Source organism: Macrosteles quadrilineatus, unplaced genomic scaffold (genome assembly GCF_028750875.1).
Source record: "Macrosteles quadrilineatus isolate MER2022 unplaced genomic scaffold, UCM_ALF_1.0 Scaffold_1__1_contigs__length_201487025, whole genome shotgun sequence".
Classification (NCBI taxonomy): domain Eukaryota; kingdom Metazoa; phylum Arthropoda; class Insecta; order Hemiptera; family Cicadellidae; genus Macrosteles; species Macrosteles quadrilineatus.
In genome coordinates, this window is record NW_026542594.1 from 10670786 (window position 1) to 10691461 (window position 20676).

General features: G+C 36.4%; 1 protein-coding gene across 4 annotated transcripts in view; it reads left to right on the forward strand.

Annotated features, from left to right (window-relative positions):
* Window positions 1-532: 532 nt before the first annotated feature.
* LOC129001726 (uncharacterized) overlaps window positions 533-20676 on the forward strand; it is a 142939-nt gene continuing 122795 nt past the window's right edge. For 3 of the 4 annotated variants that reach the window (XR_008491488.1, XM_054429137.1, XM_054429167.1), the window contains exon 1: window positions 533-662. Coding sequence is in view for 3 of the 4 variants with exons in the window: in XM_054429137.1 (XP_054285112.1) it covers window positions 618-662 (45 nt within the window). In the remaining variant the exon portion in view is untranslated. Of the gene's footprint in view, window positions 663-17908; window positions 18023-20676 lie in introns of those variants that run through there. The other variant, XM_054429146.1, reaches the window with a different exon arrangement.

The following is a 20676-nucleotide window of genomic DNA, read 5'->3' on the forward strand; positions in this document are numbered from 1 at the left end:
GCAACGTTCGACTATAGTAAGAAGGCGGCCCAATAGCACAGGCAATCCGTATCCGACTAAAAGTGCTAAAATTTCACCATTTTTTGTGAATATCTCAGAACGCTCAAGAAATATTTGTTGGACGAATTCAGATTCGTATTCAGCGCCCCAAAAAAACATAAATTTCTGAAAAATTCCTTGGACACCATTTTTGTCCACGTATGGTTGATTTTTACAACGGATTGACTGGACTACAAAGCAAGAAGTGAACATTATTGGTCAAATTACTGGCAGATGATGTAAACCCCTTGACATTGCTGCAATGAACTTAGGCCCTACAGTCCGTCGTTCTTCTGACTGAGCCACTGACTCACCAGGACCAATGTTTCCTTATGGCATGCTGAAGCCCTTGGCCTATGCATGGATATTGGATACAAAAGAGGATTTAAATACAATAGGTTATACAAAAATTGAAAAAAATTAAAATTTCTTTTGGCTTGAAACAAAGAAACTGGTTTTTTTGGTAGCTAACCAATATTTTTTTCAGGTGATATTTGTGTGGAATATGGGATGTTGTTTGGAAAGAAACAGTGACATCTCCAATTCTTAGTTCAACTTTGAAACCATCAGAGGACGCTATGAGCTACGATTTTAAAGAAAGCCAGGCTACATTTAAATATTTGGTAAGTGTATATACCCAGAATTATTTGGATTTTCTTATTTATAGATTACTGTACTAAAAATTGGTTACTATAAATGGTTATGTCCCCCTCTTTAGAGTTATTGTGTCAAGGCCTGTAAACTTACTAGAATTAATTGCTCATTGGATAAAAAGAATCTAAAGAATCTAAAAAGGTACCGTCATACAGTTTGAAGCTAAGGGTATCAATACATAAATTTGACTTATTGTCGGCCATTTAACTATACACAAAGGGTAGCCCATTGACACGTAAGTGTGACGTATGCGTTCCAAGAAACCGACTTGAAAGAACACAAAGAAACACACTTCGACCCAACAAAGTCAGCCATCACATGGCAACTAATCGCTAAGAGCACTGCTGGAAGAAGGGTAGCGTCGGTGGAGGGGGTAGGGAGTGAGACGCTAAAAATAGCTCGCCCTACGTCAAATTTACGTGCAATACCCGTCTAGGGTTAAGTTAACTCTAGAAGGATTTCCCTTTTATACATTCTTAAGCCTTGTTCTCACGACGTAGGGTTTGTTGAGTCTCCCATAACCTTGATCAGTGGCTTGTCCTATGTGTCGTGATAACAACCCGTCAGTGACTTGTGCATCTAGCTTGTGATCTCTATCCGTTCCCGCCTATAGTCAGTAAACTAATGAAACATCAAACACTTGTGTTAGCACGACGAGCCGAGCGTTTGAAGTGCATTTGGAAGATTGTGCTGTGTAGTTTGGTTTAGTGAACGGTTTTAAAAATGGAGTACGGAGCAATGAAGCTGTGACAGTAGCATTTTTTTTTTTATAGAAAAATAATTGAAATGTTTTCTATCAAATTCATATTTTAAATAAATTTTCAATGAAGTTTACCAATGCATTTTTTGTAGGTAGCTGGTTTTCTGCTAACACTATTAACTTCAGGTTTCTGCAAATGGTTTTAGGTTGACACATAAAAGACTTTGCAAGAAAACAGTTAAAATTTATTTGGATATTTTATACTCATATAAATTAGGCTAATCTGATTTATACTACCAGTACTTGGGAACCGAACTTTGCTCGGAAAAATCATAAGTAGCCTATACTCTGAGAGCAGTCTTTCATCAATGGCAAATGTTGAGCCAGCGATTCGTCGACACTCCTGCTCAAGATAACGCCCCTGTTCCTGTTGTTCATCTTATTGCTCGGCCATAAGATTTGAAATTATTTCTCTACTTTCATTCTTCGATGCGCGACTTGGCTGAGGTTCTGAGACATTTTGTGAGATGTATGAGCTGGTTGGAACTGGGTCGGTTGTAGACAAAGTAGTAAAGACTGTTTCTTGACAATCGATTGTCATAACACTCTATGTTAAATTAACCTCTATAATACAAATATCAACTATTTCTATTCAAACAACCTCAAAAAGACACTTTTTTCAATTCACAAGGCAACTCCGAACCTCTATGAAACATCGATTTGATAAGTCAACCTTGATAACACGACTCTACATAACTGTATAAAACAGTTCCCACAGGAATTTGTCAGAACGGATGTTCTGGAGGAAACAACGACATTCCAACTAGCGATAAGATAACCCTTCTCCATGCGAACTTACCGCACTCCTATTTTTCAGAACATCATTCATCCCCGACAGATCAGTGCATTATTCATTGCGCTTTATTGTATAATTGATTATCGTTGTTTCGTCTCAAGTCTAGTATTTTTTTTGGCTTGTGAGCTGCAAATGTTTTGTGTGTCTGTTGTGTTTTAATCATGTCTAAAAACTTAAACTAAATTTACTAACAGTAGAATTTAAAAGAAAAGTGATTAAACACCTTGAAGAAAATCCTAACAAAAAGAAAGCTGAAATTGCTAGGGAGTTTAATATTCCATCAATATAATTTTGAAAAATAAAGAAAAGTTTGAAGAGGGAAAAGGAGTTGGTAAAACATGTAAACGTGTGAAAAAAGGCAAATTTGAAAACTTTGAGGAGTGTTTAGTTAAAGGGCTTTATGACAACATTTAGTTAAGCAATCCCATGATAAGAACTTGCCGATACAGTAGACTCTCGTTCATCAGGACTAATGTGAGCAGACGAATCAGGATCGGGAAGATGATTCCTCTACCAAAAATGTTATGATGACGCCGGTTGATAACCCCAAGAAAGCAGATTTTGACCATGAACCATTACCCTGTGTTTGGAGTATTGAGAAGACATCTGTGAATGGAAATAATGTAATATCCAGTGACTCTTTCCCCGAAGTGAGTGCTTCTAACTCCATCAGTAACCCATGGAGGACAGTTAGGCACAAGAAGAGAACTAATGTGCAAAATAGGTCTAATCCTAACCTAGAAAATGGAAGGCCAGAACGAATGAATCAAGAAACTGTTACTAAACCTAAAGGAAATGGCAGGCCCACCCGGAAAGTATTAACTGGCACAGGTAAGTTGACTAACAGTAATGACAGTTCTAACCTGAAGGCAGTGAAAAGGACTAAATTTATTTTTGTTTCGAGACTTCAACCTTCGGTCGAAAAGGCCGATGTCGTAAACCATCTTACATTCTTCAAAAGTGGCGATTATGTTGTTGAAAAGTATCCAACCTATAACTCCTTCAAAGTTGGTGTTCCAGAATCGCTATGGGATAGCATTTTTTGTGAGGACTTTTGGTTGGAAAACACTTTCATCAGTGAATTCAAACTACCAAGGCGCAATTTAAACTCTCAACGCACGGCCGAGACTGGGGCAAACATAGCCTAAACCCAGTAAATGATAACCTTAATGTCTTGTTTCATAATGTGCAGGGGTTACATTCCAAGGAAAACATCTTAGGCCTACATGCTGTGAGTAATCAGTATGACTTTCTCTGCCTTAGCGAGCATTGGTTGAACCCAAACGAGGCAGGTTATGTTATCATTGAGGGTTATGAGCTTTTATCGATATTTTGTCATAAAACCCATATAAGAGGTGGCGTCGCAATATTCGCCAATAATAGCAAGCCATAACTGAAAGTGGTGGAAGTAAGCTCGTTGGAAAGTCTACACAATGCCATTTTTTCTAGTCACAGAGCAGTGGTCGCCTGAGCTACGTGAGGTTGTTATGGAGTTGTTTTTAAAAAGTATTGAATTCATTCATTGCAACTCAGCAGCATAGGCAGTTTCGTGCGTTCTTTCAATTAACACTACTATACACTAGTATACCAACTATACTCATCCCTCAGTAACAGAGTAGTAGAGATATGGCCGCAATCACAAAGAGTCATGAAAGCTGAGATAATCGCAGGAGATTATCGCTGATGTTGCAACGATTGTGTAAGACGCATATAACGTGATTGCAATTATAATGGCGTTGCCACCAACGATCACACATCTTAGTGACGGCCTTTTAGTGAATTTCCTATAAAGGGTATAAGCTATTACCGTAGTACTCATGGTAATACCTCTGGACCCAGGATGGCTAGGTGTATAAAAGAAGGTGTGTGCACGCACATCCCCCACCCCTCCAATCAGCCAATCAAGTATTTACTGCTTTACTGTTTTTCGGTTAAATGGTACCATATAACTGTACAATATAACTAACTGTAGTAGTGTTATATTAAGTATAACACTACTACAGTATATTCATTCAATGTTGAATACAACGCTATATTGAATATATAAAACTAAATAGTGTTATATATTCAATGCTGATTCCTAATGATTGTCATTCGAAAGTCTTTGGAAAATTACAAGAAAACATATGATTTGTTAAAATAAAATAATGGGTGATGGTGGGGTGGTAGCGGAGTGGGGGAAGAGCCATATTCTGTCTCACTCCCACAGCTCGGTATCTCTCTCTCGCACCAATGCTACGAGGAGGACGCTTTCTAAGCGGCCGACCTATAGTAGGGGTTTCTTTGCTCTGTGCCATTGAAAAAAAAACATTTTGTAGATTTTTTCCAGTTCTGATCAAACCAAACTCCTGCTTGGAAGTTGTCAAGTGTGCTTCAACCCTTAACTATCTGTCCTAAACCAGCCATGGCATATAGTCCAATCGATGATACTATAAAATACCCACGCCGCAGCAAACCTGCAGACTAAGCAAATTTCCATGTTTAAATGAGTACCTAGGTTTGCTGCTACAAGGAGGGTAATAAAGTGTGTTTTTTGGTAAAATATTAGTAGCCTAGTATAAAGTAAATAAATTTGCCAAGTTTGATTGCCAAAATATATTCATAAACAAGAAAACTACACAACAGTTTACTTATTCTCTATAAGAATAAGGCCCGTCACACACTGCATCTGGTCCGGTAAAATCGGATCCGGTGTTTTTCACCGGATCCGGCAAATCTCCACACACTGCATCAGCCGTTCCAGTTCCGGTGAACAGTCTGAGTCTATGTGAGACAGACAGCGGTATTGTGAGTTGAAGAAGTTTTTAACCAACAACATACAGTAGTTAGTTTTAACCAAATTTCCCTAAAGCAATGAATGACAGTGACAGTGAAGAAGAGATCTTCGTAGTTGTAGCAGCTCTTGCTTAAATGTCCTTGTGGCCTAGGTCGTGTAGCACAGGGTACGCCTGTACTAGCACAATCAGTTTCTCTTCCAATGACATTTTGTAACAAGTCGTACAGAGTAAACAATTACCACAAAACCACGTCTGCTGCTACTGTGAGTGCCCACTGTCACTGTCACGAGGTGAGTATAAGTCGTCTGCGCATGCGCGAGCTCTCTGGCGCTGGAAGCTTGCCTGAAGCCTATCGCTTCTCGACCGAAATAATTTTACCGGACCGCACCTGATGCACCGGACCGGATGCAGTGTGGGGACTTCCATTTGAATTAATGGTTTTCAAATTTACCTGATCCGATTTTACCGAACCGGACGCAGTGTGTGACAAGCCTAACATGGGAATTTAAAATTTAAGAATTTTCTTTGTAAACAATAACCATACAAAAACACTTCAATATACTAAGTTATTTGTTTTTTGTAAGCTCTTCAAAATAGTTTAGAGAGAATTTAGGAAATGTAATGTTTCGAGGGTAAAAAAATAGAAAAACCAATTTTTACCCCGTAAAACCTATGTTTCCTATGGTCTGATCATGCTGGTTCTCGAATTCATTCAAGTTTATCCCCTACACCTTCAAGCAAAATTTCCTTTAACACGTTGGGTGCTGATGACGGGAATTCCCGCAATTGCTTAACATTGAAATAAATGCAACTTTTATGTTCAAACATGTCGACAGCACAAATAGTGTTAAATAATAAATGAATTAAAGAATTAAACATTTAGTACCCTTGAAGTTATTATTATTTTGATATTTTATTATTTTGATATTATTATTTAGAAGGTGTTATTTTCTTTAGATTTACTATATAAGCTTTTTTCATATATTAGGTTTTCTTTTTGGATTTGCACTGTGTTGAGTAGATTCTCAAGGCGGCTCTAGACATGGGCTATTCGAAAAGCACAAACATTTTAACATTTGGCGATCTAGTTGTCTTGCTATTCGGCGATTAACGAGTAGACGTCTACACACATGTGTTGTTTTCCGACTGTTTGTTTTTGGAATAGGAAATATTTTATTTTTATGTGTGTAAAAATACCGACAATGATCGGGAAAATACGAGCACAAATGTTTGCTGCTTGCCAAATAAACAAACTGGATTTGATTTGACCTCACACTACTCGCGACTCGGCGAGTCGCTGTCGGTGCTTGGCGAATGGCGCATGTCTGGAGCCGCCTTCAGAATGCTTTGACCAAGGTTTTCTTGCCATAAACCAAATTACCTAATTCCTGGTCCTGCTCCAATGGCACCAAGTGCAGGAGCAAAAAATACTTTGGTGAAACAGTTTTATGGATTTGATCCAACTTAGTGCTTGGGCAATTGATCTGTTGGTATGAATATGGTTACTGTTAAAAAAAGTTATTCGTATGAATCGAATCACCTTCGTTCATTCTCATATGTGAATTCAGAGTGTACTCCTAGTCTAATAATTGTATTAAACAAACATTCATATTATTTTTATTTTCGTATGATTATGTTGTTATGTCCCGAATGTTATTTGTTTTAGCTACAAAGTAACCTTTAAAAGGTAAAAGGGTATTGCATCATTCGTAAGGTTTAAGGACAAATTTAGAACCCTTTTGACTTGACTTATTTCCGTGAGTTCCTAGGTGAAACATAGGGCCTCGATAAAATCCCACCACCCGTCTCGGTCCTAATCAAATGTCTTCGCCTGTTTCACGTCATTTGTCTTCTTGCCAGGTCTCTTTCTATCGTTCTCCTCTACATTGTTTTTTGCGTTCCCTGCTTTCTGTTTCCCTGCGGATTACAGTATAGTGTCTGTCTTGCTATACATCTCTGGTGCCTCCTCAATGTATGGCCAATCCATCTCCACCTTCTTCTAGTGATAACCTTTTTGATATGTTCGTGTTTAGTTTAATTCCAAAGATCTTCATTTCTTATCACATTAGGCCACCAGATTCTAAAAATGTACCTCAGGTTTTACATATATGCTTGTAAGCCTTGTACAGCTGTGTTGTTGATCTTTCAGAGTGTCACAGCCATACAGCAAAAGACAGATATGATATTGGAGTTGAACAGCCTTAATTTTGTCTTTCGCAGAATCTGCCTTGATTTCCACACAGGGCATAGTTGGACAAATACTCGCTTGGCCTTCCTAATTCTGCTTTTGATATCTAGGTCTGTTTCTCCATCCAGTCGTACCATACTACCAAGGTAGCAAAACAGAGTTACGCTCTCAATGTATTTGTTGTGTAGATGTAAGGTTGTTATGTGCATTTATCCACATTTCCTTAGTCTTCCTTCCGTTTATTTTTAGCCCAACATCTGAAGCTTCTACTCATAGATCATTTTGCTTCATTTCAATGTCATGGAAACTTTCTGTAAGGAGACTTAAGTCGTCAGCAAAATCCAGTTTTTGTAAGCGGCAATGCAACCCCCACTTTATGCCTCGGTTTCTATTTGTTGCCTTCCAAAGAATGCAATAGTGTCATTATAAACACTATTGGCGACAAGAGGCACCCCTGCTTTACTCCAGACTCCACTGTGATTGGTTCTGAGAGGCTCCCAGGGTGTTCCACCTGACAAAGGTATCCATCATAATCTTTTGTGTAAGCCTTATGATTTTGTGAGGAATTCCAAAGAATTAGTATTTAGAACCCTATTACGATGCGTTATTTGTACACGGGTCCCTTGTTATAACTTACTGTTTGAATGATGTACTGTATGGTACAATTACTTACATTGGACGTCCTGACACAAAATACTGACAACACTGAGGGATACACAAATTAGGGTAAACCTTTATATTACGTGATGAATCTGAATCTTTTCAAACACAATGGACGATGTGAAATTTAATGTGCGTTTTGCACTAGTTGGCAATGAATTTTCCAAAAACAGTTTTGATTTGATCGCGCTGCAAATATATCCCTACTGGATATATGCTAAACGGTTAATCAAAATCAAATTATTTTACCAACTAGTATCGCAAACTTTGAATGATTTGCACAACCCGATAAAGGCTTACCCTACTGGAAGAGAACACGGGAAGGAAATGGGCAGGTTTCCTGGCTCCAAGCTGCTTTGATGACCTGGTGAATTGTGGGTAATTGGTCGTACTTTGTAGGCAGCTGATCCTACGTTTTGCGCAGCGGTTTGAATTTGATGTTTTTATCTCAAATTCGGTACAAATTTCTCAAAAATGGCCCAAACGAATTTGATAAAAATTTAGTATGTTATATTCCTTTAGATTCTGAACCAAATGATACAAATCCCATTCCCGTAAAAATTACGGTTTAAAAGTTATTGTAACTTAGGCAATTTACACATAAAAAAATCCCATAAAATAAAAAAAAATGTAAAGATGTCAAGCCTCTTGCTTTACAAGATCATTACGACTCATGATGTTTTATTTTTGTCATTATACCTTATACTCCCACTGTGGTAGGCCTACTGTGAGTGGTGTGGAAGATCCTTGGACCTGCCCAGTGCCCACTCCACAATGCTGCCAATTACAGTGTTGAACACCCTTCCGGTGTCCTCTGCTCTCTCCTACTCTCCTACAACCTCTGCACTCTGCAGCCACACATATATTCCGACAACCAACCAAATTATGATCATTGTCATTGATTCTTATTCTACAACATTGGACAATTATCTAAACAATTTTCTCAATGGTTGAAAGAAATGTGAAGTCAGCTTAAAACTTAGTAGATTAAACTATTCGAGAAAAACATCGTCTTCTTTTCACAGAATTAGAAAACATTGGCTTCTTTTCACAGAATAATATAGATCTAGTGTACCTGTTCCTCGAATTCGAGCAATTGCTAAATATTACAGGTGTTATTTTAAAACGAATAACAGTCATAATTTCCGATGACTTTAAAAGATTCGACTCAAAGATTATGGAAATACTCAAGATGTACATAACGGATCGATATAATCAACATTTCTTGTAAATATCTTATCAAAAGCTGATCTTGTTTTTTAAATGTTTTCTACAAATAGCCTTACTCGTAGCCGCATTAGGTTGTCCATAATAACGATTATAAATATAAAATACCCCGCCGCAGCAAACCTGCCGACTAAGCGAATTTCCATTTGTCTGAATTGATTTTCAGTTAAATATATTTTAATAACATTAGGTTTAACGAGTACCTAGGTTTGCTGCTACAAGGAAACTAATAAAGTGTGTTTTTGAGTAAAATATTGATAGCTTAGTACAAAATAAATAAATTTGCCAAGTTTGATCAAAATATATCCATAAACAAGCTAACTACAACATTTGACAATATTCTCCATAAGAATAACATGGGAATTTTAAATTTACAATTTTTTTAATTTTCTCCGTTACTAATATTCGAACAAAAATACTTTTATGTACTAAATTATTTGTTTTTTTAAGCTCTTTGAAAAGGTCTAAAGAGAAATCGGGAAATTTTGTGTTTTGAGGGTCAAGAGTGAGAAAAACCAATTTTTACCCCATAAAACCCCCCGTAAAGCCCCTTTCCCATGGTCCGATCGTGCTGGTTCGTGAACTCATTCAAGTTTATCCCGCTTTACACCTTTAAACCAAATTTCATCAAAATCGGACAAAAATTACTCAAGTTATCACGTTCACAGACGTATATATATATATATATATATACTAGCTGACCCGGCGAACTTCGTATCGCCTAAGTTATAGGTTTCCCCTAAGACAGACCGATGGGAAGAAAGTACCGTTACGTTTAATTTTCAAGATGATCTCGTTCGCATCGCTCAATCACGTCCTGGTTGAAGTTCGTTCGCTACGCTCACTCACCTTTAGGTTGGAGCTCGTTCGCTACGCTCACTCACCTTTAAGTTGGAGCTCGTTCGCTGTGCTCACTTGCCTTCAGGTTAGCTCGTTCGCTACGCTAACTCGCCTCCAGGTTGAAGTTCGTTCGCTACGCTCACTCACCTTTTGGTTGCAAATTAGCTGTTGTCATAAATGTAAAAGAAATAATAGTGCTGCACCCTGTTGGTAATCCTTGTAACTTTAATGCTATTGAACATCATAGAACAGAACCAACTTGTTTAATTGAAACAGCTGTTAAGATTCATTAATTCCATTTCTCATAAGGTTAACATGGGAAACTCCAGAGCCACTGGGGCGGAGCCCTTTTAAGAATTTCGAAACGGGAAATAGTTTACGTCCGATTCGCATACCTACAGAATTTACACACCAAATTTCATAACGATCGGTGAAGTCGTTCCGGAGGAGTTTGCAGACAAACACTGTGACACGAGAATTTTATATATTAGATATATAAGTCTATATATATTTTGTTATTGTATACATCAATGAGGGCTACTTTAAATGTTATTAAGCAAATCAAAATACCACAGTACCCTAGAAACATTTTATTTTATATTACTTACATGTTTCGGACATTAATGCCATGATCACAGTATAGTATATAACCTATTAGTTTCTTTTATTTACAAACATTATTAGATATTTCTTATTAAAGAACAGGTGATAATTTTTATATTAAGGGAAGGAGGTGTTTTCTTTAAGATGTATAATTTCATTGAATATTACGTTTTGATTTTGAATTTGTGTCAAGTTTAGTAAATTGTCTTTGTCATTAATATGGTGAGTATAAATATAAAAGTCTTCCTTTGTATTCATTTTTTCTCCTTTATTTTCAATATCCAGAATGTGCATGTTTTTATTCATTTCTGAGTATGTATGGTCGGTCTGAAGTATATGTTCGGCGTATGAGGATTTTTGTGTTGTCATATTGTTTGATCTGATTGCCTGTATATGCTCTTTGTATCTGACTTCAAATGTTCGACCTGTTTGACCAATATAGTATTTTTCACAGTTGTTACATGATAATTTGTAAATTCCTGATTTCTTATATACATTTGGTGGGTTGGGTATCGGATTTGTTCTTTTTTGTATTATGTTAAAAGCGTTATTCCTTGTTTTATAACTTAGTTTAAATTTTGAGTTCGGTAATGTCTTTCTTAAGGTTTTGTTTAAGGATGAGCTGAATGGAATACATATAAATTCTTTCTTTACATTTTCTTGTTCTTCTACTTTCATTCTTTTAGTTTTTTCATTTTTTATTAATTTTTCAATCATTTTTTCTTTGTATCCATTTGTTCCTGCAATTCTTTTTATAGTTTTCTTTTCTATTTCAAAGTTGTCTTTAGACATTGGTATGTTAAGTAGTCTAAATACCATTGATTTGAATGTAGAAATTTTGTGTTGCCAAGGATGGTTTGACTCAAATGGAATGATTAGGTCAGTTTGGGTAGGTTTCCTATATATATTGAAATTATGTCGATCGTTTTCTTTAGTAATTGTTATGTCTAAGAACAATGAAAATGATCATGGCATTAATGTCCGAAACATGTAAGTAATATAAAATAAAATGTTTCTAGGGTACTGTGGTATTTTGATTTGCTTAATAAGTCTATATATATATACATATATAAAAATTTGAACGAATGGTGTTTTTGGCCTCTGGGGACATCAAAATGAAAAAGTAAATCGGTCCCGGGTCTAGGTCTTACCGTGCCACCTACAGTAATAGCTACTTCCCTATAGGGAAATTCGCTAAAAACCATTAATTTCTATTTCTTTCCTCGGTGGTGTTCTATGACTTTCCTATGTTTCCATAGTTTGCAAATCGGCTCTTTCAATGATTACTAAGAAATACAGCACAGTGTTAATTTAGTTTTCTTTTTAGTATATCAAATCATCCAGGCTCTCTCGCTTGTTATCCATTGTAATATTTATGCCAACCCAAATTCAAATAGTAAATATTTTATCTCAACCAAGTCAGTAAATGTTTGTAGCAAACTGTTAAATTACCAAAACTATTGACTTTTTACAATTAACAATTATGTTCTTCTTCTCACTTTTAATTTCTGACAACAGCTGGAGTTTCATAAAAATGTTTGTTTCCAATGTTAATTTTATAGAGAAATACGAAACTTTAAAGGGTCCTAGGGCCTCATTCCCTAATTATTTGCCTAAAAAGAAAGTTTCCTGCACAACTTCATGTTACGCTCTTTCCAAAGACAGCAAAAACATGTCAATCGGTTCAGTAGTTTCGGATGAGTAATTGTCATAAAAAACCTGCTTGCCTATCAAATAAGTACTAGAGGTCGTCCAGTGGTCGAAACTCTACCAAAAATATGTAATGTGCAGATTCACCCCACGCTGTAAATAAAGGTTTATATTTCGTTGTTATTTTGTAACCAGCATGGCAATCCATAAGAACCATGTTAATTTTTTTATTATTTTAAATCCATTTTTGTACTTATTTTTGAGCCTATTTTAATTTATAAAGGGATCATCTGCAGGAAAATACCTTTCTAACAGTATGCGTAAATTTTCCCTGCGATGCACACGAGCTGAGAAAAAAGGTTTTAAAGAAACATGCTTGCCCATTAATATCTTACTAATCTTACTAATATTATAAATGTGAAAGTTTGTGTGTTTGTTTGTGTGTTTGAAGTTCAATCACGCATAAACCACTGGACGGATTAGGCTGAAATTTGGCATGATGATAGCTTACATTCCCGATTAACATATAGGCATATTCTTATCTCAAAAATCCTTTCGGGCTCCACCCCAGTGGCTCTGTAATTCCCCATGTTAATATTATGAGTATTCATATTTAAAGGGAATTAAAGAGTTTAGTCAGCTGTTTCAACTAAAACAGTTGGTTCTATGATATGGAAAAGCATTAAAAAGTTATAAGATTTACCAACAGGGTGCAGCACTATATTTTTTTGCACTTATGAAAACAGATAATTTGAACTAAGCAGCAACAAAAAACTGTGATTCACAATGAGAATTGTCAAAGTAGGATTGTTTACAGTTATGTTTATGTTTTTCATTTCATGAATAATTTGTGATATTTTGCGAATTGTTGATAATTTATTTTTCTCTATTTTTTATGTGAAGTTGTAGAACATTATGGCTATTGTAGATGTGTAATACTATATAATACTGTAAATTTAAAAAAGCAAATTTTATCAAACCATGTCCTCTCTTATTGCAAACGCAAAGCTTGAGTATAACTGCAATAAGCATTTTATACTTATATTCCAACCCCGTACGAAGGACGGGTACTCTGCTAGTATTATAAAAATGTGACAGTTTGTGTGTTTGTTTGTTTGTTTGAAGTTCAATCACACATTAACTACTGGACGGATTGGGCTGAAATTTGGCATAATGATAGCTTACATTCCCGATTAACATATAGGCATATTCTTATCACAAAAATCCTTTCGGGCTTCGCCCCAGTGGCTCTGTAGTTCCCCATGTTAACCTTATGAGTATTCATATTTAAAGGGAATAAAAGAATTTAGTCAGCTGGTTCAAATAAAAAGGTTTTTTCTATGATATGCAAAAGCATTAAAAAATTATAAGATTTACCAACAGGGTGTAGCACTATTTTTTTGCATTTATGAAAACCAGCTAATATAATTTTGAACTATGCAGAAACAAAAAACTGTGATACACAATGAGAACTGTGAAAGAAGGATTGATTACGTTTTTAATTTCATGAATAATTTGTGATATTTTGGGAATTTTTAATAATTTATTTTTAGTGGTAGAACATTAGGGCAATGGTATCACCCTCTGATTACTGGCTTTAATTGAACGCACTGAGCTAGTTAGTACCGTGATGCGCGGAAGGATAGGCGATAGGCCTACATTCATCGTTTCAATTTCAATACGATACTGAATACAATTCCTCATTGAATTTATACCAATACTGATTCAACCTTTAATAAACTAAAAAAAAACTGCACCTGTAGGAGTTTATAAAAAATATTTATCCTGTTAGTTGAAACATTTAATAGTTTAGTTTGGTACTACTTTTTTGTCTCCGGTACAAGCATGGTAGTTATTTTTCCAATATCATATGTTTCTCCCGATATAAACCGATGATATCGCAAGCAAAATATCGATATATATCAGTATCAGAAGCACCGTATCGTCTATCTGCCAGTGTCAAGTCAAGGCCAAGTAGAACATAAAGTGTGAGGTTAAGTTAGTTGGTACTCTTACTTTTCCAGATTCCAGATGTTTAATTCTTTTCTTATTGGTTTTATGAGTAAACTATTTATTCCTACACTTTTTCTAATAATTCTTGATTCTGACTATTCGATATCGTCTTACGGTATACCTGGAAAAAGTATAATATCAGTCTGGAAAACCTGGAAAAGTCAGGGAATTTCATTTTCCAAAATCAGTACCAACCCTGAGTTTGAATGGTCTGAAACAAAGTCCAAGGTGTTGGAGTAAGTGTCTAATGCAAAGTATGCTTAAGAAGGGTTTTAGCCAAAGTACTGCAGATCCATGTTTGTTTATTCGTAACAAGAACGGTTCAAAATTGTACGTAGTAATATTTGTGGATGATGGTCTGATTGCTGGTTTGCTGTGGGCAGTCTGATGTACATAACAAATACGAGGCCAGACATAAGTTGTGCAGTGAATATGGTAGCACAAAAGCTGAACAATCCTACTATGCAAGCATGGAGTGATGTAAAGAGAATATTCCGGTATTTGAAGGGGACATTGGATTATTCACTGACTTATTCCAAAAGTGAACCAATTCTCCGTTGCTACAGTGATGCTGACTTTGCAAATGACAAGTCAAGAAAGTCACACAAAGGATATTTGTGTATGTTTGCTAATGGCATTGTAAGTTGGTCTTCAGTGAAGCAACATTGTGTTTGTGTTACATTGTCAACCACAGAAGCAGAGTTCGTTGCTGCGAGTGAGGCTTCTAAGCAAATTGTATGGTTGAAAACTATGTTGGGTGAGATATATGGTCAAGAAATCTAGGCTGTTCTTTTTGTAGAGAACGCTGGAGCTGTTCGACTAGCTAGGAATGCTGGAGAGTTTCATAAGCGGTCAAAACACATTCATGATAGATACCAGTACGTACGTGAGCAATTTCTTGCAGGTACATTTGATGTACGTCACGTGTCTGGGAATGACCAACTAGCCGATTTCCTGACGAAAGGCCTACCAGTGTCCAGATTGAAAACCCTGTTGGAGCGTGTTAGTTTGAGGGCATATTGAAAGAAACTAACTTGCTCAATGTCTATTTCCAATCACATGGTTTATAATTAATTAAATAATGTGTATGATTGTTTTATCTTAAAAAAACAGTTTCTGTAAACACAGTTAATAATAAAGTTTAACAACTATTAATCAATTATATTTTCTTTCTTTATTTAAAAATAACGCCAACACATCTCAGGTGTGTGAAGGCGGTTTCACACTGGCATCCGCGGACGAAACGGATGCGAAAATAAATCGCTGCCCATGTTATCAGACGGGACCGTTCACACCGCCCATTGAAACTTAGCGTCCATCCGCGGATGCAGAAATTCGTCCGTGGACGATTTGGCAAAATCGCTCTGGGAGCGATTTTTCTAAAATGTCCGCGGACGATCACGCCCTCGCGCATGCGCAGACAGAGCACCAAACCACGTGTAGCTCTCAGCGAGGCATGTGTCACTCGCATCACAGTGTTTAGTAGTTTGTGTTTACAGTCATAGGTCCTCCCTTGTTGTTTGTTATGGCTGAATTAATTGAGGCTGTCCGTGCCTACCCAGTTATCTGGGATACAACTATGGAAATTTATAGAGATCAACAAGAGAAAGATAAAATTTGGTTGGAAATTGCGACTATTTATACGAATTACTGTACAGTAAATCATTATTACAATGATTTGTATTACTATGATTATTTGCATTATTACAATGATTCACCAAATCGCTGCCCGTTTCTGTTAATCGGATGAACCCGTTTTCTCCTTTTCGATAATGAGTACAAAAGTACAACCTCGTCGTCACTATCATCACTACTTGAATCAAGCCACGGAACAGAAAATCCGGGTTGACACCATGGGACAGCACAGAAGGCTCAGACATTTTGCACACCTCCACTGAGTTGTAAGAGGAAGTATGTTTAATCTATGATTGTAGTAGGAATGGCCAACTTGCATATGCGCATGCGCGAATGAGTGGACGTTTGAAACGTAGCTCGCAATGTGAAGGGGGCGCGTAGCATCCATCCGAATCATTTCATCCGTCCGTGGACGATTTCTTCGTCCGCGGACGGATGCAAAAATAAATCGTTGCCTATTTTATCAAATGGGACCGTTCACACTGCGCATTGATACGTAGCGTCTATCCGCGGACGCAGAATTTTATCCGTGGACGAACTGGCGGAATCGCTCCGGGAGCGATTTTTCTAAAACGTCCGCGGACGTCCACGCTCTCGCGCATGCGCACTAAGCACCAAACCACGTTTAGCGCAGCGCGGCATCTGTCCCTCACCTCAGTGTTAATTGTATACATTCATATATACTGTACTCAGTTGTATTCATATATTTAACTTTACTTAACTTAACTATTGTACTGTGCTACTACTACTACTTGTTGCCTATTTTAAATATTTTTCAGTAAATATAATGTTTGTTAAAGGGTATATATATTTTTTTACTTTAATAATTTATATTTCATTATCAAACAATTTTTTGTAATAAGTTTTACTCTCACGGTTTTTCCAACAATAATGTTGTTTCAAAATATGCCTATCGTTGTATGATTTTCAACGACCTATCAATTGATTCCCCAGCTAAAACTATTAGCATTGATGTATAGTAATATATATACAAAAAATCGCACCCACCTTTAAGCACATGAGACAATGTGAGATTGCATTTCCGTATTACCAATGTTCGGTACATTTATATAATAATACCAAATAATAGATAAAAATCATCAATAAAAAATCGCTCATTGGAATTCTACAGTTTGTCTCGGTTTTCTTAATTTCACCATTAATTATTTTCAACACCTCTTCAAACTTTTGAGAATCTGTCTTCATCTTGCTCCAGATCGTTCATTAGGTGACGGGATTCACAAAATCGCTACCGCTTGCTGTTAATCGGATAAACCCACTTTCTCATTTTTGGTAATGGGTACAAAAAAGTACAACCTCGTCGTCACTATCATCACTACTGTACCAGCCCCTTGCGTTTGCACAAAACGGCAGAGGTAGGGCGGACCCTTAAATCAAGCCACGGAACAGAAAATCCGGACTGATACCATGTGACAATACGCACAGACATTTTGTACACCTCCACCGAGTTGTAGGAGGAATGACCAACTTCCCTACAGTATTTGCATTTGCGAATGAGTGGACGTTTGAAACGTAGCTCGCAATGTGAAGGATGCACGTAGCATCCATCCGAATCATTTCATCCGCCAGTGTGAAACCGCCTTTAAGGCGACGGCGAGGGAACGATTAGGCCTAAGTTAAATCAATGAGAAGGGTGTTTTAAGGCGATGGCGAGTGAACGATTGAGTTAAATAAATGAGAATGAGATTAGCTTTCTTCAGATCAATTCTTCAACTGAACATCTAACAATGTCACTACTCTACGATATTTAGTTTTTGTATTATTAATATTTTTGGCGAAAATATTCGTTCTATCAATATTCAACCAAAAACTCTTAATCCTTGTACTTAGGCCAATAACTTTTCGTTAGAACCAAAGAGGATTTCGTTAAACTTCAAAATACTTAACGATACATTTATGGCACCAGCACCGCCGCATCCGTGTGAATGGTCTATTTATAGCAGCTGTTGATGAGCCCCCACCACCGCCGCCGCACTGATGACGTCATGATCAGCTGATCTCGCCGCGTCGCGTCGCGTCACACTCACACGTCAGTCTCAGTTCGGCCGCGCGGATGTCACGTCGCGGGCGTCGTGCTGTGTCATGTTATGTGTCTTTTATCACGTTGCCAGTAGATCAGGAATTGTTATCATGTTAGCGAAGGAATGCCTTCTCATAAGGTTGGTAGCCCATTGCTTGTAATTGTTAAAATATTGTTTTCATCACTCTGCATTCGAAAATAGCACTTTACCATACCGCTTAGATCTTCGAAAATTGTCGATTTCCATACACCAAAAACAAATAGTGATCAGCTGACTTTTCCAATCAATACTTTACCTGGCATCAACAAAGTTACAACTGAAGTGCCCATGGTTTTTTAGCGAATTTCCCATATAGGGAATAAGCTAATGGTAAGACCTGGACCCGGGACCGATTTACTTTTTCCTTTTGAGGTACCTAGTGGCCATAAACAACATCCGTTCAAATTCATATATATATATATCCGTAAAAATAAAAATATATGTCCGTTAGCACGATAACTCGAACAAAAATTATCCGATTTTGATGAAATTTGGTATAAACGTGTAAACCTACATTTATTCGCACGAGTTCGCGAACCAGCATGATCGGACCAGGGGAACGGGGGTTCATGGGGGGTTTTATGCCCGGGGTAAAAATGGGGTTTTCCCATTGTTAATTGTATATTATCAGTGTCATACTTTATTATAGTTCGGCCGCTTAGAAAACGACCTGAGCGTGATTAATTAGATTAGCGATAAAAACCGGAATTTTACCCCCTGTCCATATAACTAGCGTTTAGACAACTAAAGATGTACGGGCCGGATTTTTACCCCCGGAATTTTACCCCAGGATTTTTACCCCCCGGAATTTTACCCCCGGATTTTTACTCCCGGAATTTTACCCCCCGGAATTTTACCCCCTGGCCGATTTTAGAAATTTAATGATTGATTTTCTTATTTCTGTTTTTAATTAATTGTAAACATTTCATTATTTAGGAGCCTATCTTTATTTATTTATTTTGTAATGAAATGTTCGAAACAATTATCATTAAGTTGATTGTTTATACGTCATATTAATTAACCAACTGTTGGCTTAAAAAATCGAATCCTAATACTAGAATCTCAACATTAAAATTAAAAACTTGTTCGATTAGTTAATGTTACAAATAAATTAATATACAGTAGGCTACTTAATAATAAAATGTTTACTATAAAATTAAAACAGAATGAAGATAATTAATCATTCTCACTAATTTATATATCTGGCCAGGGGGTAAAATTCCGGGGGTAAAAATCCGGGTCGTACACTCTAGGTTTTTATAATTTGATGTGTTCTGATTAAATTCACAACCGTGAAAATATATTTTTAATTCAGCGTTTAATCCATCGAGCTGATGTCGCGAAACTCAAAAGTTCGCGGCCGGAATTTTACCCCCTGGTTTGTGACGTCACGTTTGCCCAGGGGGTAAAATTCCAGGGGGGTAAAAATCCGCTACCCCCGATATTACTGGCTTATAATATAAGCTTATACTATTTTATTTTATACGTTGGTTATTTTCTGTTTCATAAAAAAAAATTAGTAGGAACTAATAAAATATGACACTGATAATATAAGTTAGCTGTTAAATTGTTTCACTTGTTTACAAGATTTCGACTGGTATTCGACTAGGAGGATTAAACATTAATGTTTAATCCTCCTAGGTATTCGAAAACTCGACCTAAAGTATGTATTATGCCAACTTCTTTATTTTCACCCCACGCTGTAAATAAAACATGTGATTGGAATTTCTTCAATTTGTTTTGATTTTCTGTTTATATTTTGTTGTTTTTTCTTCACCAACATGGCAACCCTTAAGGTCCATGTTAATAAAAAAAATTTTAATACATTTGTTGTGCTTATTTTTTAGCCTATTTTAATTTTAAAGGGATTCTGCACATATACAGGAAAATATCTTTCATTTGGTACCAACAGCGTGTAATTCGGCCCAGTAATATACAGCCAGGCTAACTGTCATAAGTTTTGCTACAGTTTTTTTAGTATATACGATTTTATAAATGGTTTGATTTGTAAGGTTAATTTTTACTGCAATATTTTAACTTGAACAAAATGTCAAGCAAACTTGAAATGAAGAATAAAAAAACGTTATCATTTTGAGCAAGTAAGAGGCATGCCAGCGATATTACTGAATGCATTGATTGTTTCTCGAACAATGTCAATAAATAAGCTTTCATTAATTGCATTTACAACATAAAGACGTAGCAAACTGTCCCTTTTGACTTGACACACCGTGCATGTCTGCTATATGCAATGGTATTGTACACCACTACCAAACCAATGAGTGCAATTTGTAATTAATTAATTGTTCTTTGGGTGGTAGTGCATGGTTCCCATTCGTTGGGTGCTGTAACACAGGCTCGATAGTATTCAAAATAATATTACTATTTTCATAACTTAACCTTTTATTACACTCACAAGTTCCTTGAATTTGAAATTAAGAAATCCTTTGTTTAAATGTTCTTGGTCTTCTAACCACCGCTATGTCTCTTTCATCACCTGATAGCATCTCTATTTTGATCAAATTATTAACATATTTATATTTTACTACATCTTAATAGAAGATACACGACACAAGTACGAATTTTAAGAGTAAAAAAGGCTTATAATGTATTACTCTAAATTTTTGGGTTATAATATTAGTTCCTATTGTTTTTGAAACAACAGTTGTGTAAACACTAGTATTGGAACTGGTATTTTGGAACATTAAACTTATACTAGTGTACACGTTGCTCGAAATCGAGCAATTGCAAAGAAG